The sequence below is a fragment of the Leptosomus discolor genome, chromosome 1, assembly GCF_034619465.1.
Source record: "Leptosomus discolor isolate bLepDis1 chromosome 1, bLepDis1.hap2, whole genome shotgun sequence".
Classification (NCBI taxonomy): Eukaryota; Metazoa; Chordata; class Aves; order Leptosomiformes; family Leptosomidae; genus Leptosomus; species Leptosomus discolor.
Window position 1 is genome coordinate 202484609 of NC_141391.1, and position 21773 is coordinate 202506381.

The 21773-nt window shown below is 41.1% G+C and overlaps 1 protein-coding gene across 1 annotated transcript; it reads left to right on the forward strand.

Annotated features, from left to right (window-relative positions):
• Positions 1 to 3264: 3264 nt before the first annotated feature.
• REDIC1 (regulator of DNA class I crossover intermediates 1) lies at positions 3265 to 20980 on the forward strand. Its single transcript, XM_086462384.1, has 8 exons — positions 3265 to 3287; positions 5008 to 5047; positions 7059 to 7194; positions 17199 to 17271; positions 17960 to 18020; positions 18555 to 18621; positions 19677 to 19759; positions 20357 to 20980. The coding sequence occupies exons 1-8, from the start codon at positions 3265 to 3267 to the stop codon at positions 20978 to 20980; spliced, it is 1107 nt and encodes a 368-aa protein (XP_086318510.1).
• Positions 20981 to 21773: the final 793 nt, after the last annotated feature.

Consider the following 21773-nt stretch of genomic DNA (forward strand, 5'->3'; position numbering starts at 1 on the left):
AACTACCAGCCAGTCAGTCTCACCTCTGTGCCTGGCAAGATCATGAAGTGGATCTTCCTGTCCTCCTGGAAGTTATATTAGGGCACATGGAAAATAAGGAGGTGATTGGTGACAGCCAACATGGCTTCACTAAGGGCAAATCGTGCCTGACAAGTTTGGTGGCTTTCTATGATGGAGTTACAGTGTTGGTGGATAAGGAAAGAGCAACTGATGTCATCTACCTGGACTTGTGCAAAGCATTTGACACTACCCCACACGACATCCTTGTCTCTAGACTGGAGAGACATGGATTTGACAAATGGACCACTTGGTGGATAAGGAATTGGCTGGATGGTTGCACTCAAAGAGTCACAGTCAACGGCTTGATGTCAGAGTGGAGACCAGTGACGAGTGGCGTTCCTCAAGGGTCAGTATTGGGACCGGTGCTGTTTAACATCTTTGTCAGCAACATGGACAGTGGCATCAAGTGCACCCTCAACAAGTTTGCCGACAACACCAAGCTGTGTGGTGCAGTCGACACATTGGAGGGAAGGGAGGCCATCCAGAGGGAGCTTGACAGGCTGGAGAGGTGGGCCCATGCAAACCTCATGAAGTTCAACAAGGCCAAGTGCAAGGTCCTGCACCTGGGTCAGGGCAATCCCAAGCACAAATACAGGCTGGGCGATGAGTGGATCAAGAGCAGCCCTGCAGAAAAGGATTTGGGGGTGTCGGTGGATGAAAAACTGAATGTGAGCCAGCAAGGTTTGCTCGCAGCCCAGAAAGCCAATCGCATCCTGGGCTGCATCAAAAGATGTGTGGCCAGCAGGTCGAGGGAGGGGATTCTGCCCCTCTACTCTGCTCTTGTGAGACCCCACCTGCAGTACTGTATTCAGCTCTGGGGTCCCCATTGTAAGAAAGACATGGACCTGCTTGAGTGGTTCCAGAGGAGGGCCACGAAGATGACCGGGGGGCTGGAGCACCTCCCCTACTAGGACAGGCTGAGTGAGGTGGGGTTGTTCAGCCTGGAGAAGAGAAGGCTCCGGGGAGACCTTATAGCGGCCTTTCAGTACTTAAAGGGGGCCTGCAGGAAAGCTGGGGAGGGACTCTTGACCAGGGAGTGTAGTGGTAGAACAATATGTAATGGTTTCAAACAGAAAGAGAGTAGATTTAGATTAGATACCAGGAAGAAATTCTTTATTGTGAGGGTGGTGAGAGACACTGGAACAGGTTGCCCAGAGAAGTTGTGGATGCCCCTTCCCTGGAAATGTTCAAGGCCAGGTTGGATGGGGCTTTGAGCAACGTGGTCTAGTGAAAGATGTCCCTGCCAATGGCAGGGGGGTTGGAACTAGGTGATCTTTAAGGTCCCTTCCAACCCAAAACATTCTATGAGTCTATTTCAAAGTTTTCAAATGTTGGCACTCAAGGTGAAACATTTAGACACTAGTGCACAGATGCACTCAGGTCTTATTTCACTGTTTACTTTGCCTTCATCAAAGAAAGAACTAATTCTTTATTTTATGATCATTTGAAAGATGTTTTAGCTTTACCTGCAGAAAAAAATTGAGGAGAGAAAGAATTCTTATTTTGAAAAATAATTTAATTGAAGCTGCCACGTCACTTTTCCTGGATTCTACAAGCTACTGCTACCTACTACATTCAATAAATCAAACATAAAGAAAAGTGCAGTCTTTTCCTTTAAATCCAGATAATGCTGTGGAAGAGTAAGAGTAAGAGTGATACAGAAAATATCTTACATTAGAAAAACAAAAGGAAAAGGGCTTTGAGTATGTCATGCCTGAAACTACCTCTTAGACATAGTATTAACAAGTTAAACATTTACACTAGATGGCAATGCAAACAAAATAAAAAGGAGTGTTTCTAGTGATGAAATGAAGTAAATAATCTTTCAGTCAGTCATCTGTCACATTAGCTGTAGAGGCACACATACATAAAAGATATATTTTACTATGAAGATTTTAATCTTGTTACATAATTGTTACAAGAAACAATTATGCATACTAATCAGAAATACCAGGGATATCTCAATGATAAAACATTCTGTCCAATAATTTTATTCAGTTTAATTTGTGATATTTTAGAGAAGCAGATCTTTTCTTTATAGTCTTTTAGCTGTGGATTCTGTAAACACCCTAGCATAATTAAAAGTATTAGAAAGAAAAAAAGCTTGGGTCATTTTTAATATTAGGCTCCTAATACCTGCTCTGAGCACTCTTCACATCATTGTACTAATGGCAATCAAACATTAGTGCTCTGGAAAATGGATGGAATAGTTTGGGTTGGAAGGGACCATTAAAGTTCACCTAGTCCAAGCCCCTGCAGTAAGCAGGGACATCTTTAGCCAGATCAGGTTGCTCAGAGCCCCGTCCAACCTGACCTTGAGTGTTCCCAGGGATGGGGCATCCACCACCTCTCTGGACAACCTGTTCCAGTGTCTCATAACCCTAAAGAAATGCCAGAGGAAAGGATTCATGTAGAATTTTAATGATTGTTTTGTAAATGGGTGTAAATTTTGTAAATTAGCCTTCACTTCCTGAAACGATGGGAGTGAGTCACAGGCAAGGGAGTGAGGGGAGCTGCCTTGCTGCCAAGATGCCCCAGGAGCGTGGGGAGCACCCGCAGCACTGTGTCCCTCCTCAAGCATTTGTCACTATTACACCCAAAAGGTCATCAGGCAGCTGCAAGGGCAACACGTACTAGTAGAAAATGCTCATTGATTCCCCTGTTGCCCCTAAAGTACCTGAGGGGGAGGAAGGTGAGGAGGAAGGTGCTTCTCTCTTGCCCTAAAAATTATCGTGATTGTAGCAGTGGCAAGCTGGGCCTGAAAGACAAAACATCAACAGCAGTGTAACCCACTCCAATAATGGTGATTTGATTCACTTGGGACAGCAAGAGGCTTGTGATTCTTTTGCAAAAGGTCAGTGGCTTCTGGCAGCAGCCTGTGTGGAAATGCCAGTGGTAGAGAAAGGGTGGCAACAACCAGAGCATTGTCTGCCCCCTTCAGCCTGTCCTTCGTGGCTTTCTTAGTCCTTCTCCTTTTGCTGTCTGTCCCTGTACCACCCTCTCCCTCTTCTCTGCCAGCATTGGGCAGCCTGCGGGCATGGAGAGCCGCTGCCCTGGTGCTGCCGGGGAGGAGCAGGCCCGGCAGGAGGGCCCTGCGGCCCTGCCAGGAGGCTGCAAACCGTCCCTGTGGTGGCCATTGCCTCCCCTCTCCACGCCCAGCACCGCCTTCCTCAGCAGCACTCCTGCCTTCCTCAGCAGCAGAAAATGAACTGGGTTGGCGGCAGCCGGTGAGTGAAACTCTTCAAATGTTGCCAGAAATGGCTCTATGCTGAGCCAGTGCCCCTTCACAGATGGGCACGGCCATGGTGGGGTTGACAAACCCAGTGTCTCTTCACAGGCCAGTGGCACCATGGTGTGTGTAGCAGCCCTGGTGTCCCCTCACGACATGGCAAGGCCACGGGGTGTGTGACAGCCCCGGCGTCCCCTCCTGAACCAGGCTGTGAGGAGGTGCAGGTGCCCTCCCACGCCAGGCAGGGTGGGTCACGTTTGGGCCTGATGTCTCTCTGCAGACTGGGGCTGGGTGAGGCTTTCTAGCCTGGGCCTTTCCTCATGCCCTCACAAATGGCGGTGATTACCATTTGGGGAAAAAGATGTATAGTTATTGAGACTCACTGAAATAGTAAAATAATCACCAGTGGAGTTGTAACATTTAAAAAAAAAAAAAAAAAAGATAATATTCTGTTTCTTTAGGTGCTGTGCCATCTGCCTATCTACTAGAAATTTAAACCCCACAGATTTTGTCAGCCATTTGAAAGTAACTTTGCCAAACACAGCTTTATAATCATCCTGACTCTATGCAGAATCACACTAGAAGAATGCCTTACCCATCTGGAAGTCTTCCCAGCAAAATGAGGTTTCCCAAAGTTGCCCATGTGAAGCAGGGGGAAGGGAGGACTTCAGCTGGAAAAAAAAAGAAAGAAACAACCCCAACTTTGTCCTAAATGTCTGCCTATCCTACTCTTCTCTCTGTAAGAAAAAGCAGTGTGTAGGAATATTGCACTCACTTAGCAAATAGCAAATCATCCTGCTGCTTTCTGCTGCTGTTCATTATCTGTCAGGGGTTCTTGGGTGAGTCTGGGATCTGGATTTAAGTGTCAGAAAAACTATCCATTACTGGGGTTTCTGCCCCCTGCATGGGCCAATGTTATGTGTATATGTTTAGGAAGAGTGTTCTAACTTTAAGCACAATTTTAAAAAAGGGTAATTCCAAGGGGATACTCCACATTTCTAAATCTCAAAAAAAAAAGTCCTGATGTTACTGACCCAAGGATTGCAACCATGCTCATCGTGCCCACAGCAGTGACCTAGAGCTCTGATTTTATGCACCATGTCCTGTAGGCAATTCATTTAAGACTAAGTTTAACAAGTGAGATAAGTAGTTTAAGGTATAACTGTCTCCTATATCGCACAAAAAACAGCAGCTCATTAAAACTTGTAGCGACAATCTATTTTTCTTATTTACAAAATCTTCACAGTATTTTGTAAAGTCACGAAAGGTAGAAGCTTGTACTGTGCTCCTTTGCTTTCTTTGCTAAAATAGTTTTGTAACTATGTTGCAGTGTGACAAAGAAAATTAGGAGAAATTAATATACTGACCAAGATTTCTTATAATGTTTTAAGAAATTAAGAATTGATGAAATGTTGCATTACAGGTCAAATATCTAAAAGCTTTTCCTTCTGAATGTTCAATGTATTTGGTAGCCCTAAGATTGAATGTGGTCCTATCCTTACCTGAGTAAACCAAGATTAGTCAAAGTGACTTCAACAGAGATACATTGACTTTACTACCTGAAGGTTTGATCCATCGTAACGTAACATAACATAGTGTAACATAACACAACACAATGTATTTGTGTCCTAAATTCTCAGCACCATTGATGAGAAATTTAAGCCATGACTCAAGATTATACCTTTACAATTAAACCAATAACTGTTTGCACCTTTCAGGAGCAGAATCATATTAAAGCAGGAAAGGAGAAAGCAAAAGGTAAGCAGTTCTAGCCATTTCAAAGCGTTTGGAGTGAGTCTCAAAACTGTGGCGTAACACTTGTAATATGTTTGCCTGACTGCATGTATCTTTTAGGGCAGAAGTCTTGTTCTAGGTTTACCACACTGAATTCCAGCAGGGAGAGAGTAGGAGAAGGCATGAATGAATGAATGAATGTGCCCAATTTAAGTTTTACTGAATTACTTCTGTTACTATATTTCACTGGTATGTGCTGACGCACAGGATTGCTTGAAGCCTCACAGTGACAACCATGGGGTCAGCTAGCCTAACACACATATACACAGCTTTTTTTCTGGGCTACATAAAAGAATGTTTGGCTCATTGAAGTACTTTATTCTGGCATTTGCAAAAACAGGGCAGCTTATTTGTATTTTGAATCTGAAAGTGAAATAATAAAGTCAAATTTATCCCTGGCAAAGTAGAAGACATTTCAAACATGAAAGAGAGAAAACAGGAAGAGAAGATAGCTATAATCATGGAGAAGTCAGTTTCCTCCTCAGCAGCTGGGAAAAAAGCGACAGTATAGGGATCTCCACCACTGAAGCTCCACCCCTCAACACCGGGAGCGGATGCATTGGCATATACAGGAGGAGGAAAAAAAAGCTGACAGTATGGAGACAATCTCTGAAATTAAAACTTTTACCTAAGGGAATGTGGGAGCAACCAGTAGCTTGTTGTCACAATTGTTTTCCCAGTGTCCTGGAGGCCTGTGAGTTCTCAAAATACCTGTTTTCTCAGTGATTGATTGGTCTAAGCCTCATAATTTATGTTACAACTGTATAATTTTCTTCAGTGGATGAGAGAAAACAGGAAAGGATCCAAGACAGGTTTGTTTTTAGTTATTTATTGCTAAATTACTAAATTATTAAACACAGTGGTAATTTTGTAATTGCTGTTATGCAATTAATAGTAATTTAGTAATTTATAGGTGATGGGAAGAAAATACGTGGCACACTGAAGGGACATGGCTACGTTTTGGGGGTGTAGACTCCAAAGCAATATGAATTTTGAAGCGTTGATTTCTACACAGGCTGAATTTACCTTACTGCAGATCTTCTTAAGTGAAGAACCGATATTTTCCATAAATGATAACATCCTAGAAGGCTATGATATAGTAAATTATACTTGAAAATTGTTACCGGCGAACATGTTGGGTGTATTAGTTACGTGTAACCTGCAAGCATGAGAGGAATTACGTTTCAGAAGAAAAGACAATGCTATTTTGAGTTTTGGTATAGCCTTCAGTTTTCAATATCCTTGTGGTTAAAGTAAAGAAATCTTACTGGGTTTTTTTATTCATCTGCTGTCCTTGATGCTAATGATTTTACAATGGTTATTAATAGTCTCCTACAAAATGGAGATTTGTTTCCTAAATTTTCTAGAATTATCTGCCTGATGTATTCAAAGCGTCAGTCATTATCTTTTTATTCCTTGCAACAAAAAGCCTTTCTGAAGTCACAGTCTTAGAGATTTTTCTTCTTTACTTTTTTCTCTTCTTTTTTTTTTTTTTTGTCACAAGACTATTTCTGTGTCAAGAAAGACAAATTTGGAGAACAATGAACTCTTTGTGCCATTATAGATGGCCATGTGTATGTAATCTTGCTGCTTTATTTGACTGCTAGCTTATAAGCTGCCAAAATGCCCAAGTTTAAATTTTTTCTAAGACTTTTTTCTTGTAGAATTTGGGTATGTCTTTTGTTTTAAATTAATAAATTTAATGATCATACACAAAGTTTGAGGCATGAGTGTTTAAGGACTAAGTTTTTGGCATCAAGAGAAGAGTGGTTTATTTTGAATATGAACAAATTGCAGGTTTTTTCATGGCAATAAAAATTAACAGGGCGTGAGAATTCAGAGAGATTTAATCATGTGCTTTTATTATTAGGAATTGTCTACTAAGTCTTGCATGCTAATTAAAAAATATATATATGCTGCTAACGTGTTGTTCAAGTTTCTGTCAAAAACTTATTCTGCCTTTTAAAAAATGTAGGAATTCTTTGAAAAGAAGAAACTTAAATCAAAGATGAAGCTTCTGGGAGTATCATCTCCTAAAACTTCAGCAGTCAGTTTAGATCTCCTCAATCTATATGTTGTTAACCAGATATCAACCAAAAAAGACAACAGAGGTGAGTTTAGTGTAACAGTGTTCTGACTTCACAGTTAACAGAATCAGTTATCCTTAACTATTACTGCTATTGGTTTAGTTCTTATTCTTCCACTTATAACTTAATGCTCAAATAAGTGTTGTTTTATTTTTAAAATAAAGAATTGTAAGTAAATACAAAAATTATGATTGAATAAAAAGTCAGGACATAAGATAAATCAAATAACCTTGACTACTGCCTAGTTCACCTTTAAAGCCTTGTACGCTTTATGCATCTTCCTCATTCCATTCATTAGTTTTACTCTACATTTCTTTCTTTTTCCCTTTGCCATTTAATGGGTCCATTTGTATTCCACTTCCTTTTTCGTAACTTTTTAGGGGCTTTTGGAATAGGCTAGTTCTACACAGAGTGTCTTTCTTAAAAATCCATCATTAAGCTCCTAAAAAAAATCTCTACAACTTGAGTGTAGAAATGGTGCTTAGAGACATGGCTTAGTGGTGGACTTGACAGTGTTAGATTTATGGTTGGACTCGATGACCTTAAAGGTCTTTTCCAACCTAAATGATTCTTATCCTCTGTGACATATTCGTAAACCAGATTGTGGAGAATTTGTTGTTCTGTGCTCAGGCAGATTAGAAAGTGACTGAGGAGGGTGACAGAGCCTGTCTACACACAGCAGCTGACCATAAATAATTTTATAATATAATACCTTTTAGAATAAAGCTCTTGCATTGCTAGTAACAAGGAGAGCAAAAAAATATGGCTTTAAATGGATTAAGAAACCTAAACCAACAGCTTCTTTTACTCTAATGAAAACTCAGGAAGAGTAGAACTTTCCCCAAGGCCAGCACTGACATTACAAATACTTTTTGTTGCAGAGAACATGAGGAAGCCAGTCCACATTGATATCACTGAAGATGTAAAAATACCTGTTAGGAGGCACAACATAGAGCTTCCTGTGTCACCACTGCGTACACAATATACATCAAACTTAGATGACATCCAGAACAGGTACGTGTATAAAATAGGCAGTAGTTAAGCTATAATGAAGTTCTGGAAAAGGTATTTCATGATGGTCTTATATTTGGAGTATTAAGTAAACACAAATATACCATTCTAAGATGAAGAAGTTTCACAATCCCTCCTGGCATTCCAGTGATACTCTTACTATGAGGGGGTAAACAAATGTATTCTAAATAAAAAACTGTACATGAAGCTGAGGGATTTAAAGAAAAATAATGTTTCTTTACTCATGTCAGGTACGTACATTAAGTTTATCTCATAGGGCAGGCTATTCAAACAGCATTTTCCACTTACAGTGTTTCCCCATCCAACTTCAGTCACCCTGAAGTGACTGACTCACACACTGGCTGCTCATAACTGCTTAAGAATCAGGTCTTTTTAAGCCGTGTGGAAGAATATTCTTAAATTATTTTGAAATTAATACTCAGAATGTATTTAATCTTACAGATCTTATATCTTGTATTACATAGGCTGTTTTTATTCTTTTTACAAGGTTACAAAAGCAAGTATTGGATAGCAGAAGGCAGCATCTCTTAGAGAAAGTAAAATACCAGCATAACGTAAGCTAAGTTTATTGTTCTCACTGATGTAAAGCTAAAAATGTGCAGCAACGACTGTATTTTTAAGTGGTTTTTCAAAGAATGACCCAATCTCATGGATACTGAAACACATGAAGTCTTCCTTTTTAAGGCTATATTGATGTTATTTGCCAGTCATATTTTATATTTGTTCCTGCTATTACATATTTCTTCAAATGCTCACCTTGTTTTAGGCATTTTCCAAAATACTAAAGAATATCTGTGCTGTAAGCTAGTAGCAAAGGACAGAGATTATGGGAATGAGATTGAGGCCAAAAGTGGGTAAATTAAAAACAATACGCAGAAATGTGAAATGATGAAATGTGAGCAGCATAGCCAGAAGTGAGTCTTTCAGGGGAAATTAAGTACAAGTCTCAGTTAATACAACTGGGAAGTTCATACACTCCTTGAGGTTATAGTGAAAAACATTCTCTAGAGGGAATTTAAGCCTTTTTTTTATGACCCATTACACCGGGGCATAAAAAAACCCCAACTAAACCAAAAAAAAAATACCAAGTTAGTCAATGTGTTAGAAGACACATAGTTTAGATTAGTCAGACTTGCTTGATAATGCAGCTGCACTGACTCCTGCAGTTCATAGCAGGTAGGACTCTAAGGAAAAGCTGCTTGCCAAAGATGCTTTGTATTGTTCTGTATGTCCTTGTCCTGTTCATGGTGCCAAAGCATGTTTTCCCAGAGTGAGAAAGACAGATGTTTTTCTGGTGTTAGAAGTTCTTTTCTTTTGAGTCAGAATTACTTATTATGGGTGAAAAGTTTAGCTGTCTAATGTGTTTTGGCCAAGATCACCATGAGCTGCCACTAGTTTTTTAGATATCATATTAAGCCAGCCTTTCCTTATGACTCTCTTTCATCTGTTTCTTGAAGACAGAGAGGACTTATTTCAGCCCAGAAATAACGGATCAAAATGATAGCTAAGTTTCTTCTCAACCTCCACTTGTAAGGCCAGATTTACATCAGTTCATCAAAACATACGATAATGCAGTGTGCACGCACAGAAAGCTACTTTAATGTATAGATCCAGAAATAAAGTCTGAGACTTGTACGTTGCAAAGAACTGTTTTTAAAATCTTCATAAGTTGAAGTACATCCAATTTAAGTAATTTAGATATATCCACTTTATTAAGGAGAAAGAGGGGCTATAACATTGGTAATTTTCAGCTTTCTGGAAACTTACAGTTTTGTGGTACAAAGATTTTGCACAATTAATGCACAAGGCTTTTGCACTCCATTAGTAGTCTGTTCTGCTTTCACTGGATAAACTGGATTACAGGCGTTACTTCAATGTAGCCGTGGATACAGTGACTTTTCATGAGTTTTGCCTTCAAATTTGTGTTCTGATCTACTTGAGGTAGCATTACAACATGCTGGAGTTCTCTCCTCAATGGAGCAAAATATTTTTCATTTTGCTGCTTAAGAAGCAAGTCAGCAGATCATTTACCTATGCATCTAAAGCTGAAAATGTATTTATACCCATCTCTCCTCAGGAAAACTTATGTGTGCATGCTTCAACTTTGGGTACTTACATGTTTCCCTGAAATAAGCCCTTATTACCTGACATTTTTCATAAAAAAATCGTATCAGAATACATGAAAATTTTCTCTTGCATGTGATATATGTGCAGAGATGTAAGATGTGTAGAAAGGTTTGATTACTTTGAACTTCATGCTTACGTCAAAACAGTTTTAGATAAATAAAATGTCTCTTTGCTATGTTTTGTCTAGTTACCACAAGTAACAGAATTAACGTATGCTGACTCTAGTATGGAACATGAAGACAACATAGCAAGAACTTTAAGTGCTTGTCCATTATCCTCTTCTGGTTTTTGGTCCTCTAACTGTACACAACTTTCAGAAGAAAATTTCAACACAAACCTAATGGGCAGCACTTGGGAACAGACCTATGAAGAGAAGCTGCAAAACCAGGTTTGATTAATATTCTGTTGTTTCTGCAGAATTATTTTAAACTACCTTTCATTTATTTGAGGTGTAGAATTAGTGTAATGGTGCAGACCATTATGAGTGATTAACGTTTCTTGTAGGCTGGTGGCAATGAATATTCCATATGTACAAATATATTTCTTTCATTGTTATGAAATAGGCTTACCTTGAGCTTTTGTTCACTGAGGTCTCAGTACTGCTGATATCTGCAGTAAGAGAGTTATCACATACTGCTGGCTTCCTTTTGTTTCTGGATTGTAAAGTTGGTTAAAGAAAGCTGAAATGTGTTACGGTTATAAATACAGTTTTCTTAAATGTACAATTAGTATAACTGGGTATTGTATGATCCCAGATCATCACCGTGACCTAATTTGCAATCATGCGGTGTCTCAGTGGGTAACGTAGTTCTTACAGTATTCTCAGTGCTCCTAAAAGGATTGAGAAAAGCCTGCTGTTTAACTCAAGTTAAGTTTAAAAAATGGTTGAAAGTTGTTTGTTCTGATGTATGTTACTATTTTTTTTTTTGTTATCATTGCGTTTCTTGAAAGAATCATCCTTAGAAAGGTAATAGCAAATATAATATGCTTTATTTTTAGAAAATACATTATTCCATGAAAATAATAAAACAAATTCTATGTGTATCACCAGTGGTGTTTCAAAGTCCTGAGGCAAGTGGCGAAAAAGTGCTTCAGGACTTCAGAAGGGGAGAGGTTGGGTTGTTCAGGGAATGAGTAGGCAGAAACCCACAGGAAGCTGACCTGAAAGACAAAGGAGCCCAGGAAAGATGTTTTCAAAACACAAGGACAGTCCACCTCAGTGTGCAAGAGAATGAGTAGTCCTGGAGGTCAGTTTGGCTGAATCGAGGAGCTCCTGACTGAGCTCAAATGCAAAAAAGAAGCGGAGAAGGAGGGATGGCAACGCAGGAAGAATACAGAAGCATCCCCTGAGCTTGGAGGGTTGGCATTAGGATGGTCAGAGCTGAAACTTGCAAGGGGTGAGAAGGGCAGCAAGGAGGACTTCTATAGGTATGTCATCAGCAAAAGGAAACCAAGGAAAATGCTGTCCGGTGCTAAATAGGGTTGAGACCTAGTGACAAAGGGCGTGGAAAAGTCTGAGGCTCTCGACCTACTTTGCTTCGGGCTTTTCTGACAAGGTCTGCTCTCTGGCACATCTTCAAGCCCAGTAGAGAGTTTGTGGGAGAGAGGTACAAAACAGTGGTGAAGGAACAAGTTAGGGAATCCTTAGTAACTTGGACATAAAGAAATACATAGGACTGGACAGGATGCATCCAAGTATATTGAGGGAGTTGGATGATATCACTGCAGGGCTGATGTCCATCATCTTTGAAGGACTGTGGTGAACAAGAAAGCTTCTCAGTGAGAAGAAATACCCAAATGTTATACCCATCTGCAAAAGCGTAAGCATGATCTGAGGAAGTATCTTCTCACCTCTGTCCCTGAAAGGATTATGGAGCCAGACTTCCTGGAGACAATTCCATGAAGAACGAGAAGGTGACTGGGAACAGCCATCATAGATTTACCAAGGCCATACTGTGCCTGATAAACCTGATTGCCTTCTGTGGTGACTTGAATGAGCTAGTAATTAACTCTATGAATAAGGGAGAGCAGCAGATACTATTTACCTTGACTTTAGGAAGGCTTTTGACAAGGTTTCCCGTGGGATCCTAGTAGCTAAAGTGAGGAGGTATGAACCAGATGAATGGACAATAAGATGGGTAAAAAAGCTGGCTGCTACCATCATGCTCTGAGTAGTTGCCTGTTGGCTCAAGTCTAACTGGCAACAGGTCAGTAATGGCAGGGATCCCCAGAGATTAATACCAAGTCCAATACATCTTCATTAGGGAGCTGAACAACAGGACAGACTGCACCCTCAGCACCTCGGCAGGTTCATGCACGACACCAAATTGGCAGTGTGGTCGTTACAGTAGCAAGGCTGCTACTCAGAGGGATCTCGACAAGCAGAAGGCTGCCAGGAACTTCATAAACACAGAGAAATACAAAGCCCTGCACCTCGAGAGAAATAACCCCACACGTCAGTGAAGGTGGGGACTGATTGAGTAGGCAGCAGTTTTGCAGAGAAGGACCTGAGGGTGCTGGTGAACAAGTTGTGCACGAGTCAGCAGTGTGCCCTTGTAGCGGTGAAGGTCAACTACATCAAGGGCTGTATTAGAAAGAGCAGACCCAGCAGTCAAAGGCAAGTGATTATTTCCCTCTGAGCAGCACATGTGAGAACACATCTGAAATACCGTGTCCAGTTTTGGGAAGCCCAATACAAGAGAGAGGTTAACAAACTGTAGCAAGACCAATGAAGGGCCACAAAAATTGTTAATGGATTGGAGCACATGATGATTGTGGAGAGACTGAGCAAAAAGGGCTTTCGCAACCTGGGAAAGAGAAGGCTATGTGAGTGTGGGGAGAGTGAACTGACTGCTGTCTTCCACAGTCTAAGCGGAGTTACAGACAGGACAGAGCCAGAGGTACACAGTGAAATGGCAATAAGTAAAAAGTCACAAGTTTCAACAATGGAAATTCTGTTTGTACAGGAAAAAAATATTGTCACAGGAGTAGCTAAGCACCAGAAGAGGCCATGCAAACAGGTTGTGGAACCTCAATCCTGAACAATCCAGCCTAACCTTGAAGCTGGCCCTGCTTTGAACAGGTTGGACTAGATACCTCTTGAGGTCCCTTCCAGACAACAGCTTTCTATGATTATGTGATCTTCAGCAGAACTTCAGCTTGTTCCAGTCTATCAAGCTTGTTCATGCCATGGAGGATGGGGTGCTAAAAGGACATTTTGCGTTATTAGCAGTGATACACAAATATGGAAAAGTATGAGTTATATAGAACTCGGGCTGTAAGGACGTTTGGTCTTCTACTGTAAAGATAAAAAGAAGTAAAAATAGTGGGAAAACACGTATATTGTTTGCAAACCCAATGTTATGCTTTTAAACACTATAATTATTACATATATTCAAAGTTTGTCAGCTTCTACTGTTTTCTCAGCCAGGAAATAGTTCTGATCAAGACCATTGGATTACAAAACCTCCAAGCCAGTGTATTTTCAGGAAGCCTGATACAGTGCCTCAGGAACTGTTTAAGCCATTGCATAGGTAGGCAGTGATTTTACATTAAAGTGAGAAATAACAGTCAAGTTCAAGTAAGAAAAATACTAAGATAATCTGAAGCTTATTATTACTTGATTTTTCTCTGATTTTTGGTGCTTTTCAACCAGAAATTGAAGTTAAATGGAAAGACTGAACATACCAAGCTATTTAAGTTTGCTGAAAGGCAGAAAAATGGGAATTTTAGATAGACACTTGGAACCATGATCTTATTTTTTTGCAATGTCACAAACACGATGGTGTTACTGAATTCACGCCGCGTAAGAAGCACAGCTGTACTAAGAGGCCACAGGGAGGGTGGCTGCACCAGCTCTTATTAGTTCCGGTCACTGGTGCAAGTGCTTTTCTGACGACCTTGATGCTGTTGCAATCGAGCAACTTATCCACCTACATTGTTTACATTTGGGATTCCAGGAAAAAGCATTTACTTTCCTTCTCTTTCATATATGATCCTACTATAGCCTACTTTTTTTAGAATTGGTTCAGTAATACTTTTATGAGAATATACACTTTCTTTTTGAAAGAATGGATAGAATTCTAGAATATATTTATTTTAGTATGTGCTGATTAAAAATCTGTTTAATCATAGAGGGTTTAGAGCCAAACTCATTTATACTGAACATTTCATTTCAGTTTCTTCCCAGGAGCTCTTGCCTTGGATCTAGGGGTCTTACAGAGCTAATCTTTCTTTACTCTTTTTATTCTATAAGTCTGCTGTCTGGCTGAAAGTTCTGTCAGTCTCTAGCTTTGCCTGGATAGAGCCATAAAAAGGCCATATATTATTTTGCTGTTCCTGAAGCACCTAGAGCCTGTTTGCCTGGGGAGTCAAGTGACTGATAAGTTCACTGACCACATGATAACTAGGTGAACACATCAGCTTCCAGTCTTAGTCACCTTAGCTTTCTCTTTCTCTCCTAGCTTCTCCCGGCTTCCTCCAGCAAAACCTAAAATAAGGATGACATTCACCTTGCTGTATATCTTGGTGAATTCCCAATGGATATCTTTACAGGAGAGCCTCACATGACCTTATCTCGCCTGCATCTCCCCTGTCATTTCTCCACCGGCCTTCAGGCCTACACTCATCTGCTTATGGCACCTCCCTTAGACCCCTGCCCGTTCATCGCTCACTAACAACATCTCCTTTCTACACCTGTTCTTCAAATCCATTTCTTTGTATCGCCCTTGTTTTGTTTTCATCCACTGTAGCCATAAATTCTTATACCTCAAGAGCTGGCAGTTCTCCTGGGAAGGGACTTTATTTTGCTGTATGTGAAAAGTAGATTATAAACATACAGTTGTTTAATGTAACATACTGATGATATAATCAATGTGTACACATCTGAGAGCTGTGGTAGCTCAATATCATTAAATATTAACTAAAAATTTTAGATATCTTATTTCCTCATCTAGTATTAAGTTTTACTTAGCATTACAAAATGTTCAGCTGGCGTGAAGAAGGAGCCTCTGAATTGCTTCATGAAATGGTTTTACCTTCCTCATGTAGATCTGTCCAAGTTTCTCCAGAAACAAACTCTAGTGTGTTTGGCCTTTTAAAATTATACTGGGGAGGTTTCTGTAAGTAGAGGACACTACTTTCTCATTTAAATTGTCGAGGATCTTTATCCAGTTCCAAGTATTTGCCAATTAAAACATTACAGAATTTTTCTCCGGTAAGTTTTCAGCACTACATTTTGGTTTTCAAGTTCCACTGATCGCATCACTCAAATTTTTTTAAAGAAAAGGCATTTTTTGAATGACCACCTCTGCCAATTCTCTGTGCTTCAGAAGCCTCTCAAGTTTTTGCTCAGATTTTCTCACAGTTCAGTCAGCAGATCAAGCCTAGAAAAAAGCAGTAAGAATGTTAGATTAAGAGCCAAGTGAGTGAAAGCACGATAGCTTTCACGCTAATGATGAAAGCATGAAAAAACCGCTTCAAAACCACTACTATCAGAAGTGGGGTAGGGAAGTGTGGGCAAAACTAAATGTCTGACTGGCCTCCTGGCAGTGGTCTAGAAAAATTCTGTGCTGAATTAGGATTACTGACCTCAAGTACCAAGGGCAGTCACTTGCTAAAGAGACTTGGAATCAAGCAGTACACAGCGCGCATTGTGGGCTTTCAGTACTAGAGAGAACTGTAGTCTTGGAGAACAAACTATTTTTATGAACAGAAGAAGCTGTCTTCCTCTTTTTATTTTTTTTTTTTCCTTTTTTTTTTTTTTCTCCACCAAAGTGGCCTTCTTTGGTCAGCTGGTGGAGCAGCAGTGACATACTGTGGCTGATTTTATAAATCACAGTTGCCTACTCAGGAGGATGCGCTCCATGTCTTGGTATGTTTGGAGATGTCATAAAACCGAATCCAATTTAAATCAACCTTAGTATAAAGTGGAAATAAAATACAGGACAGTTTTTCAGTTGAAATAATGTACATTTGGGACAAAAGCAAGTATGATGAGTCTTTGAGATTTTTATCACCGAGTTATCGTAATTGTCTTAGCAGTTAGTATTTTGCTCATTTATGTACAGAGCAAACTGCTTTTTTCCATTTCTACCCCACCTCCAGGCTAGACTATATGAATCCTGCCAGGAAAAGCTCAGTGATAATGACCAGTAATGAATCAGAAAACAGCGATGGAAGAAAAGAACTATTGTTTGATGTTGTGAAAGAAACTGCAGAACTGAAAGCTCCCCAAGATGGAAGTGGCCAGTCCTTTCTGGCACTGTTTGAAGATGAGAGCCAACCAATCCGTACTAGTTCTTCCACAAAGCATTTTAATCCTTTTGCTAACCAAAGCAGTGCTGCCATTTTTTTCGTTGATCCTGATGATAGAAATCAAACGACCGACAGAAATTACCTATATGATACTGGACAGGCTTACCCTGCGATCAATGCAAAAAAAAGTTCTGTAGACAGACACCTTGAAAGCATTCTCACAGCTCCAGAACAGGTTTTACTTGAAAGTAACAATGCCTCAAGCTACAGGAAAACCAGTGGATTTCATAAAACTCACATGCAGGACTGTCATGAGGCACAGCGCTATTTCATGCCCTCTGAAAAGAAAGAAAAACCTGCAAACCTTGAAAAAGTTGGTGCGTGTCAATATTTTAAGGCCATATATGCTGATTTTTATTCTCCTTTAAAGCCGTATGTTTTTATAACCAAAGATGTGTCTGCCCTGAATGAAAACGTCATGAATCTTCAGAATGCAGTAATTTAATTTTAAATCCAAGTATTAAAATTATTTTTTAAAGTTGGCAGACGCATTTATTTCCAAATTGCATTTATGCTATTGCATGTTAAAATCCAGGTGTACTTTTTTATTTTAGAGGCATTTGCTTATCACCATGATCAGAAGATTAGCTTAAAGGAGAATGTGCAGATTTATTCAAGAAAAAAAAGGTGAGTGCCATAGAAATCATGACTCGATTAACTAGTGACAACTGCAGAGACCTTGCTGAATTGGAGGAATCCTGCTAACTGGACATGAAGGCAAAATTCTAAACAGTATTACTGAGGACCCAAGTTTTCCTAGTGCAAAAAGTAGGGAATAATGAGAATAAATGTATGCGCAGGTAAACCCTTTATACCATTGTTCATCTGCCTATAGTAAGTTCAGAGAAAGACTGCTTCATGAGACAATTTTGAGTCCCTGAAGTTAAGGTGTTGCTCTGACCTGCCCTCTAAAGGACCCTGTCTCCTTCCACTGATGACAGAGGAAGTCAGTGTCTTCCCTGGGCTAAAGTTAGCGTATGTGAGTGCCCCATGTTTCACAAAAGATGGTTTTATCAAAGACTCTGATCCATAACACCTTCTGTTTTACAAAGCAGCACCATCTTCTGTCATCACTCATGTTACATTTTGCATTTCAACAGAAGTGAAGTTTGTGAAAAGCAGATTCTGGGTGTTAAATCTCAGGCTCAGAAGTAAGTTCAATGATCTCAAAAGTGGGAAGACTTTCATGGTTACTGAAGACAAAATAAAAATTGGAGACAAAAAAAGTCACCAGTCATGACCTTAATTCAGAAAGAAAATAAAAGTACAGGAGGGAAAATCACTTACCAGAGAACTCTGTGTTTGCATCCCTCAGTGATGATGAGTCTATGAAAGAATCAGCGTGGAGACAGAACCAGCTCTTTGGATTTGAAGAGGTAACACTTTGAACAGACATATTTTTTTTGTCGAATCTACTGTTTTGCCATCCATTTGAGGTGAAGCAGGAATGCCCACAACAGTTAGAAACTGGATTTAGCTTCACTGAATTTACTTCTGTGGAAGCTCAAGGCTTATATAGGGAATCCAGAAAGAAGAGCTTCTGGTTGAGTGGTTTCAGGTCCATAATTTACATGGTTTGATTCACACTTAAGCTGGTGCCTGAAATACATTGTGTTCGTTACCCGTTAGCCCCTGGGATTCTGCAGGCAGCGCCCAGATGTTCAGTGCAGGACACTTCAGTATGATAAGGGAGCTGTATGCCAGTATACATGCAGGGAATCTTTTAGGTATTTTTCCCACGGAAGTCACAGGTACATACAGTGTTGCTCAGGGGTTTTGTACCTCTTAAAATAATTTGCAGTACAGTGCAGTGACTGCTTTATGTAATACAGAAACTGACTGTTCCTCACTTAACCCGAGGTGCTGATCCTGCTGAACCCTCACTATTAACACTTAATCATTTTTAAAAGTTCACAACAGCACAAGAGAAAGAATGCAAGTTTAGAGCGAGTTCAAATCTTCGCGAGATGGAGAAGGGTTAGTACCATTTATACATTGTTAATTAAAGAAATCAGATTTTTCTCTACACGTGGAACTGAAACAGTTACTTTTAAAGCCAGGAAGAAGTGTTTTGAACTTTTTAGGATGTTACATTTGATGAGGGCTTGTATTTTTGATTCCTGCAGCACTGTATGAAGAAGACTAGCATTACCAGGTAACTAAGAACTATCTGTGTTTGCTTTTCCTTGAAGAGATAAATTCAGGTTACCTTCTCTCTGTGGTGAGTATTATACACATATTTATTTTGTTGTCCTATTTCCTCCAAAGCTGTCCTGTAAGGTGAAAAGCCAGCTCTGAAAGTAAGGGTGACTGCTAAAAAAAAAAAAAAATAAATCCATGAGAGAGGGCAAGTGTATTAATCTGAACACCACAACTCGAGTTTACAAGCATCATCGAGTAAAAGTGCCAAGTAAATGCCAGTAATTTTCCTTCTTTCTATTCCTGCAGACCTCTGCTGATTGGAAAAAATCTTGGAGATGTTATCTGGTTTAATTAATATCTTTATTAGCTGTTTGACACGTGCCAATTTTACTGGTCCAGCCTTTACTTATCTTTATTCTCTTCCACTAGACTATTTACTGTCATTCCACATGTGGACAGAGCGAGGGGCGCCCGCAGGGAGATCCCACGTCCTTCTTGCTCCCTCAGTAGCTGTAGGGCTGAGCTGTGCTGGCTGCAGTTCAGCGCCGAAGATCTCCCAAGGGCCTCCAAGAGGAAAACCGGCACGGCGTCTGGCGGCCACCTGGGGCAGGGTTTGCCGCGGTCTCTCCCTGCCGCGGCTCTGCAGGGCCCCTCCTCCGCTCGGGGAGCGCGGCTCTGCTGCCGGTGCAGGCTGCTGGTTGTCCTGAGAGGAGGCGCATTGGCTATTGCCGAGAACCAGATGGACCTCGCTAACAACTTTATTCTTTAAACAGTATCTTAAAACTGCGTCAGAAGGAGTAATGTTTAGTTCTACACGCTGTACTTGAGAGTTGGACGTTTGGGGATTTTTTGGTGAGTAACCTTTCTTTCCTTTTCATCCCGTTTTTCAGATGTGGAGTCATCACTCAGCAGCCAATCTCCCAGTTGCTCTCCAAGGCAGACAGAGAGCTGTTTCAGCTCTAGTCCCGACACAGTGAGTACTGCCCCTTTACGGGTTTGCAGGGGCTCGTTCGAATGGTGTATGCCTGGGTGCATCTGAGGGTGGGTGTAGCTGGAATCTTATTTATGGCTTTGTTTTGTACAAGGCGACTTCATGTGTGAGGAAGACAAGACATGATTAGCTCTAAATTTTCCTAAGTAGATTAACAGACACGTGGTCCAGTCTCCTGATAACACCAGGCCTTGTGGAATTACAGTAACAAGACTGTGGGAAGATGCTAAGCAAGCGTCCGTGCTCTTCCATGGTGTACAGCTGCCTTACATGACGTGCCTGTAAGGTGGGAGGACTTGACACACTGTGTTTTCAGCCATGCTTGAACACAAAAGTGCCACAACATAAGAAGATAAATTCTGTGTGAGAGTGAATGTCTGCCTTATCCACTTTCTCTTCGAAAAAGGCCAGGAGTACACCCTTGGCGAAAGAACGATAAAAACCCACCCAAACAACCGAAACCAGGCAGTTCTGGCCTTTCTGTTTATTTCATTAACTTAGTTATTAGTTAATCATTAACTTAGTCCTTAGTTATTGAACTATTTAAACAGTTGCATTCACACGATTCTGTTCAAACAGTCTGAAGCGGAGGACACAGCCAAAAAGACGGGAGATCGGAATGAACAGGCCTCGAGGACAGACGATGCCAACCGAGGCTCGGCCTCCGCGAGCGCAGAGCCCCCCCAGACCTCGCACCCCAGAACCGTGCCTCTCCAGCCCGGCGGCGGTTTGACCAGAGAAGCAGCAAACCGTCTGCAGGAGAAACTCTCTGCTTCGTGTGCCACAGCGCAGGGCAATAAAAACCGCCCCGCCGCGCCCGGGGGCGGCTCAGTGCCCCCGAAAAGGGCGCGGGTCACTCGCCGTGCCGGCTGCGACGCCTGGTCGCAGACCGAGCGCTGCGGTACAGGAGTCGGCAGGGTGGATGTGGCCACCCAGTGCGGCCCCGTGCGGGTGTGCAGCTGCGGGAGCCCCCTCCCCTCTGCCCGCAGCCCGGGGGGGTTCCCTCCTCCCGGCACCGCGGGCGCCGCCGGAGGGCTCGACGCGCCGGCCCGTGGGGCGCTGCAGCCCGCGGGCACGGGCGGCGCGGCGGCGGCAGCGGCGTTTCCTCCTGAAGCCGAGTACCTGAGCCTGGCTGGAGAAAGGACGCTGGAGGTGCTGAACTACATCGATATAATGAAGGAGAGAGAGAAGCAGAAGCAGTGACCAGCTAGAACGGCACGTCAGGAATAGAGAAGTTTTGTCCTGTTCTCAGTGTGTTTCATTTAATTGGCATATTTGGATTTCTCCAGCCTGGTTAGACAAAATACTTTTTTGCTGTTTGTTCACTTTAAATTATTATTAACTGTCTGCCTGTCTACTGCTGTCTCTAACTATGGCTTTCTGGAGCTATAAACCTTAGGAATTAGATCGGTTTCCCCACCATATAGCCACCACATAGTCTGTAGTTTGGGATTGACTTTGCTTCTCTTGAAGGTAGTGGAAAGGTTCCGTGTTGCTTCAAAACTTATTCAATGTGTCTCTTAGTTCAGAGCTATTGTCTGATTCTTACCCATTTTAACAGACAAACTAGCTTTGCCGTATGTTTGTACCAAATACAAAAGTGGAAAACAACAGAAAATGTACATCTGCATACATAGAGTAGAATGTCTTTTTAAAAGAACTAATTTTTAAAGAAATGCTTAGTTTTCCTTCCATAGCAGATCTATTGATTCATTCTCTGGCTGTTAATGCTGACAAACCTTTTGTGTGTTTCTGTATGTTACTTGCAGATCGAAAATCTGAAATGCTTTACTCTTCATTTCAGAATTTGTGTGAAGCTGCAAATGACAACAAATAAAAGTTTCTGATAATATTGTTTCTAGGTTATATTCTTTTCTGCTGGAAAAGTGCCTAGTAAAGGAAGACTCATTCTGTTACTGACATCTTCTGCTTATAGATCCACACACCTTTACTCGCATGTACACACCTGTAGGTGTTACACATATGTGTGTGCACG

Bases quoted from the DNA above. Each gene is read 5' to 3' on its own strand.
- REDIC1 (XM_086462384.1), top strand. From the start codon at position 3,265: ATGAACTGGGTTGGCGGCAGCCG. The intron at 7,195-17,198 runs GTGAGTTTAGTG...TTTTTATTTTAG, and splicing joins AACCAAAAAAGACAACAGAG to AGGCATTTGCTTATCACCAT. The intron at 19,760-20,356 runs GTGAGTACTGCC...CTGTTCAAACAG, and splicing joins TCAGCTCTAGTCCCGACACA to TCTGAAGCGGAGGACACAGC.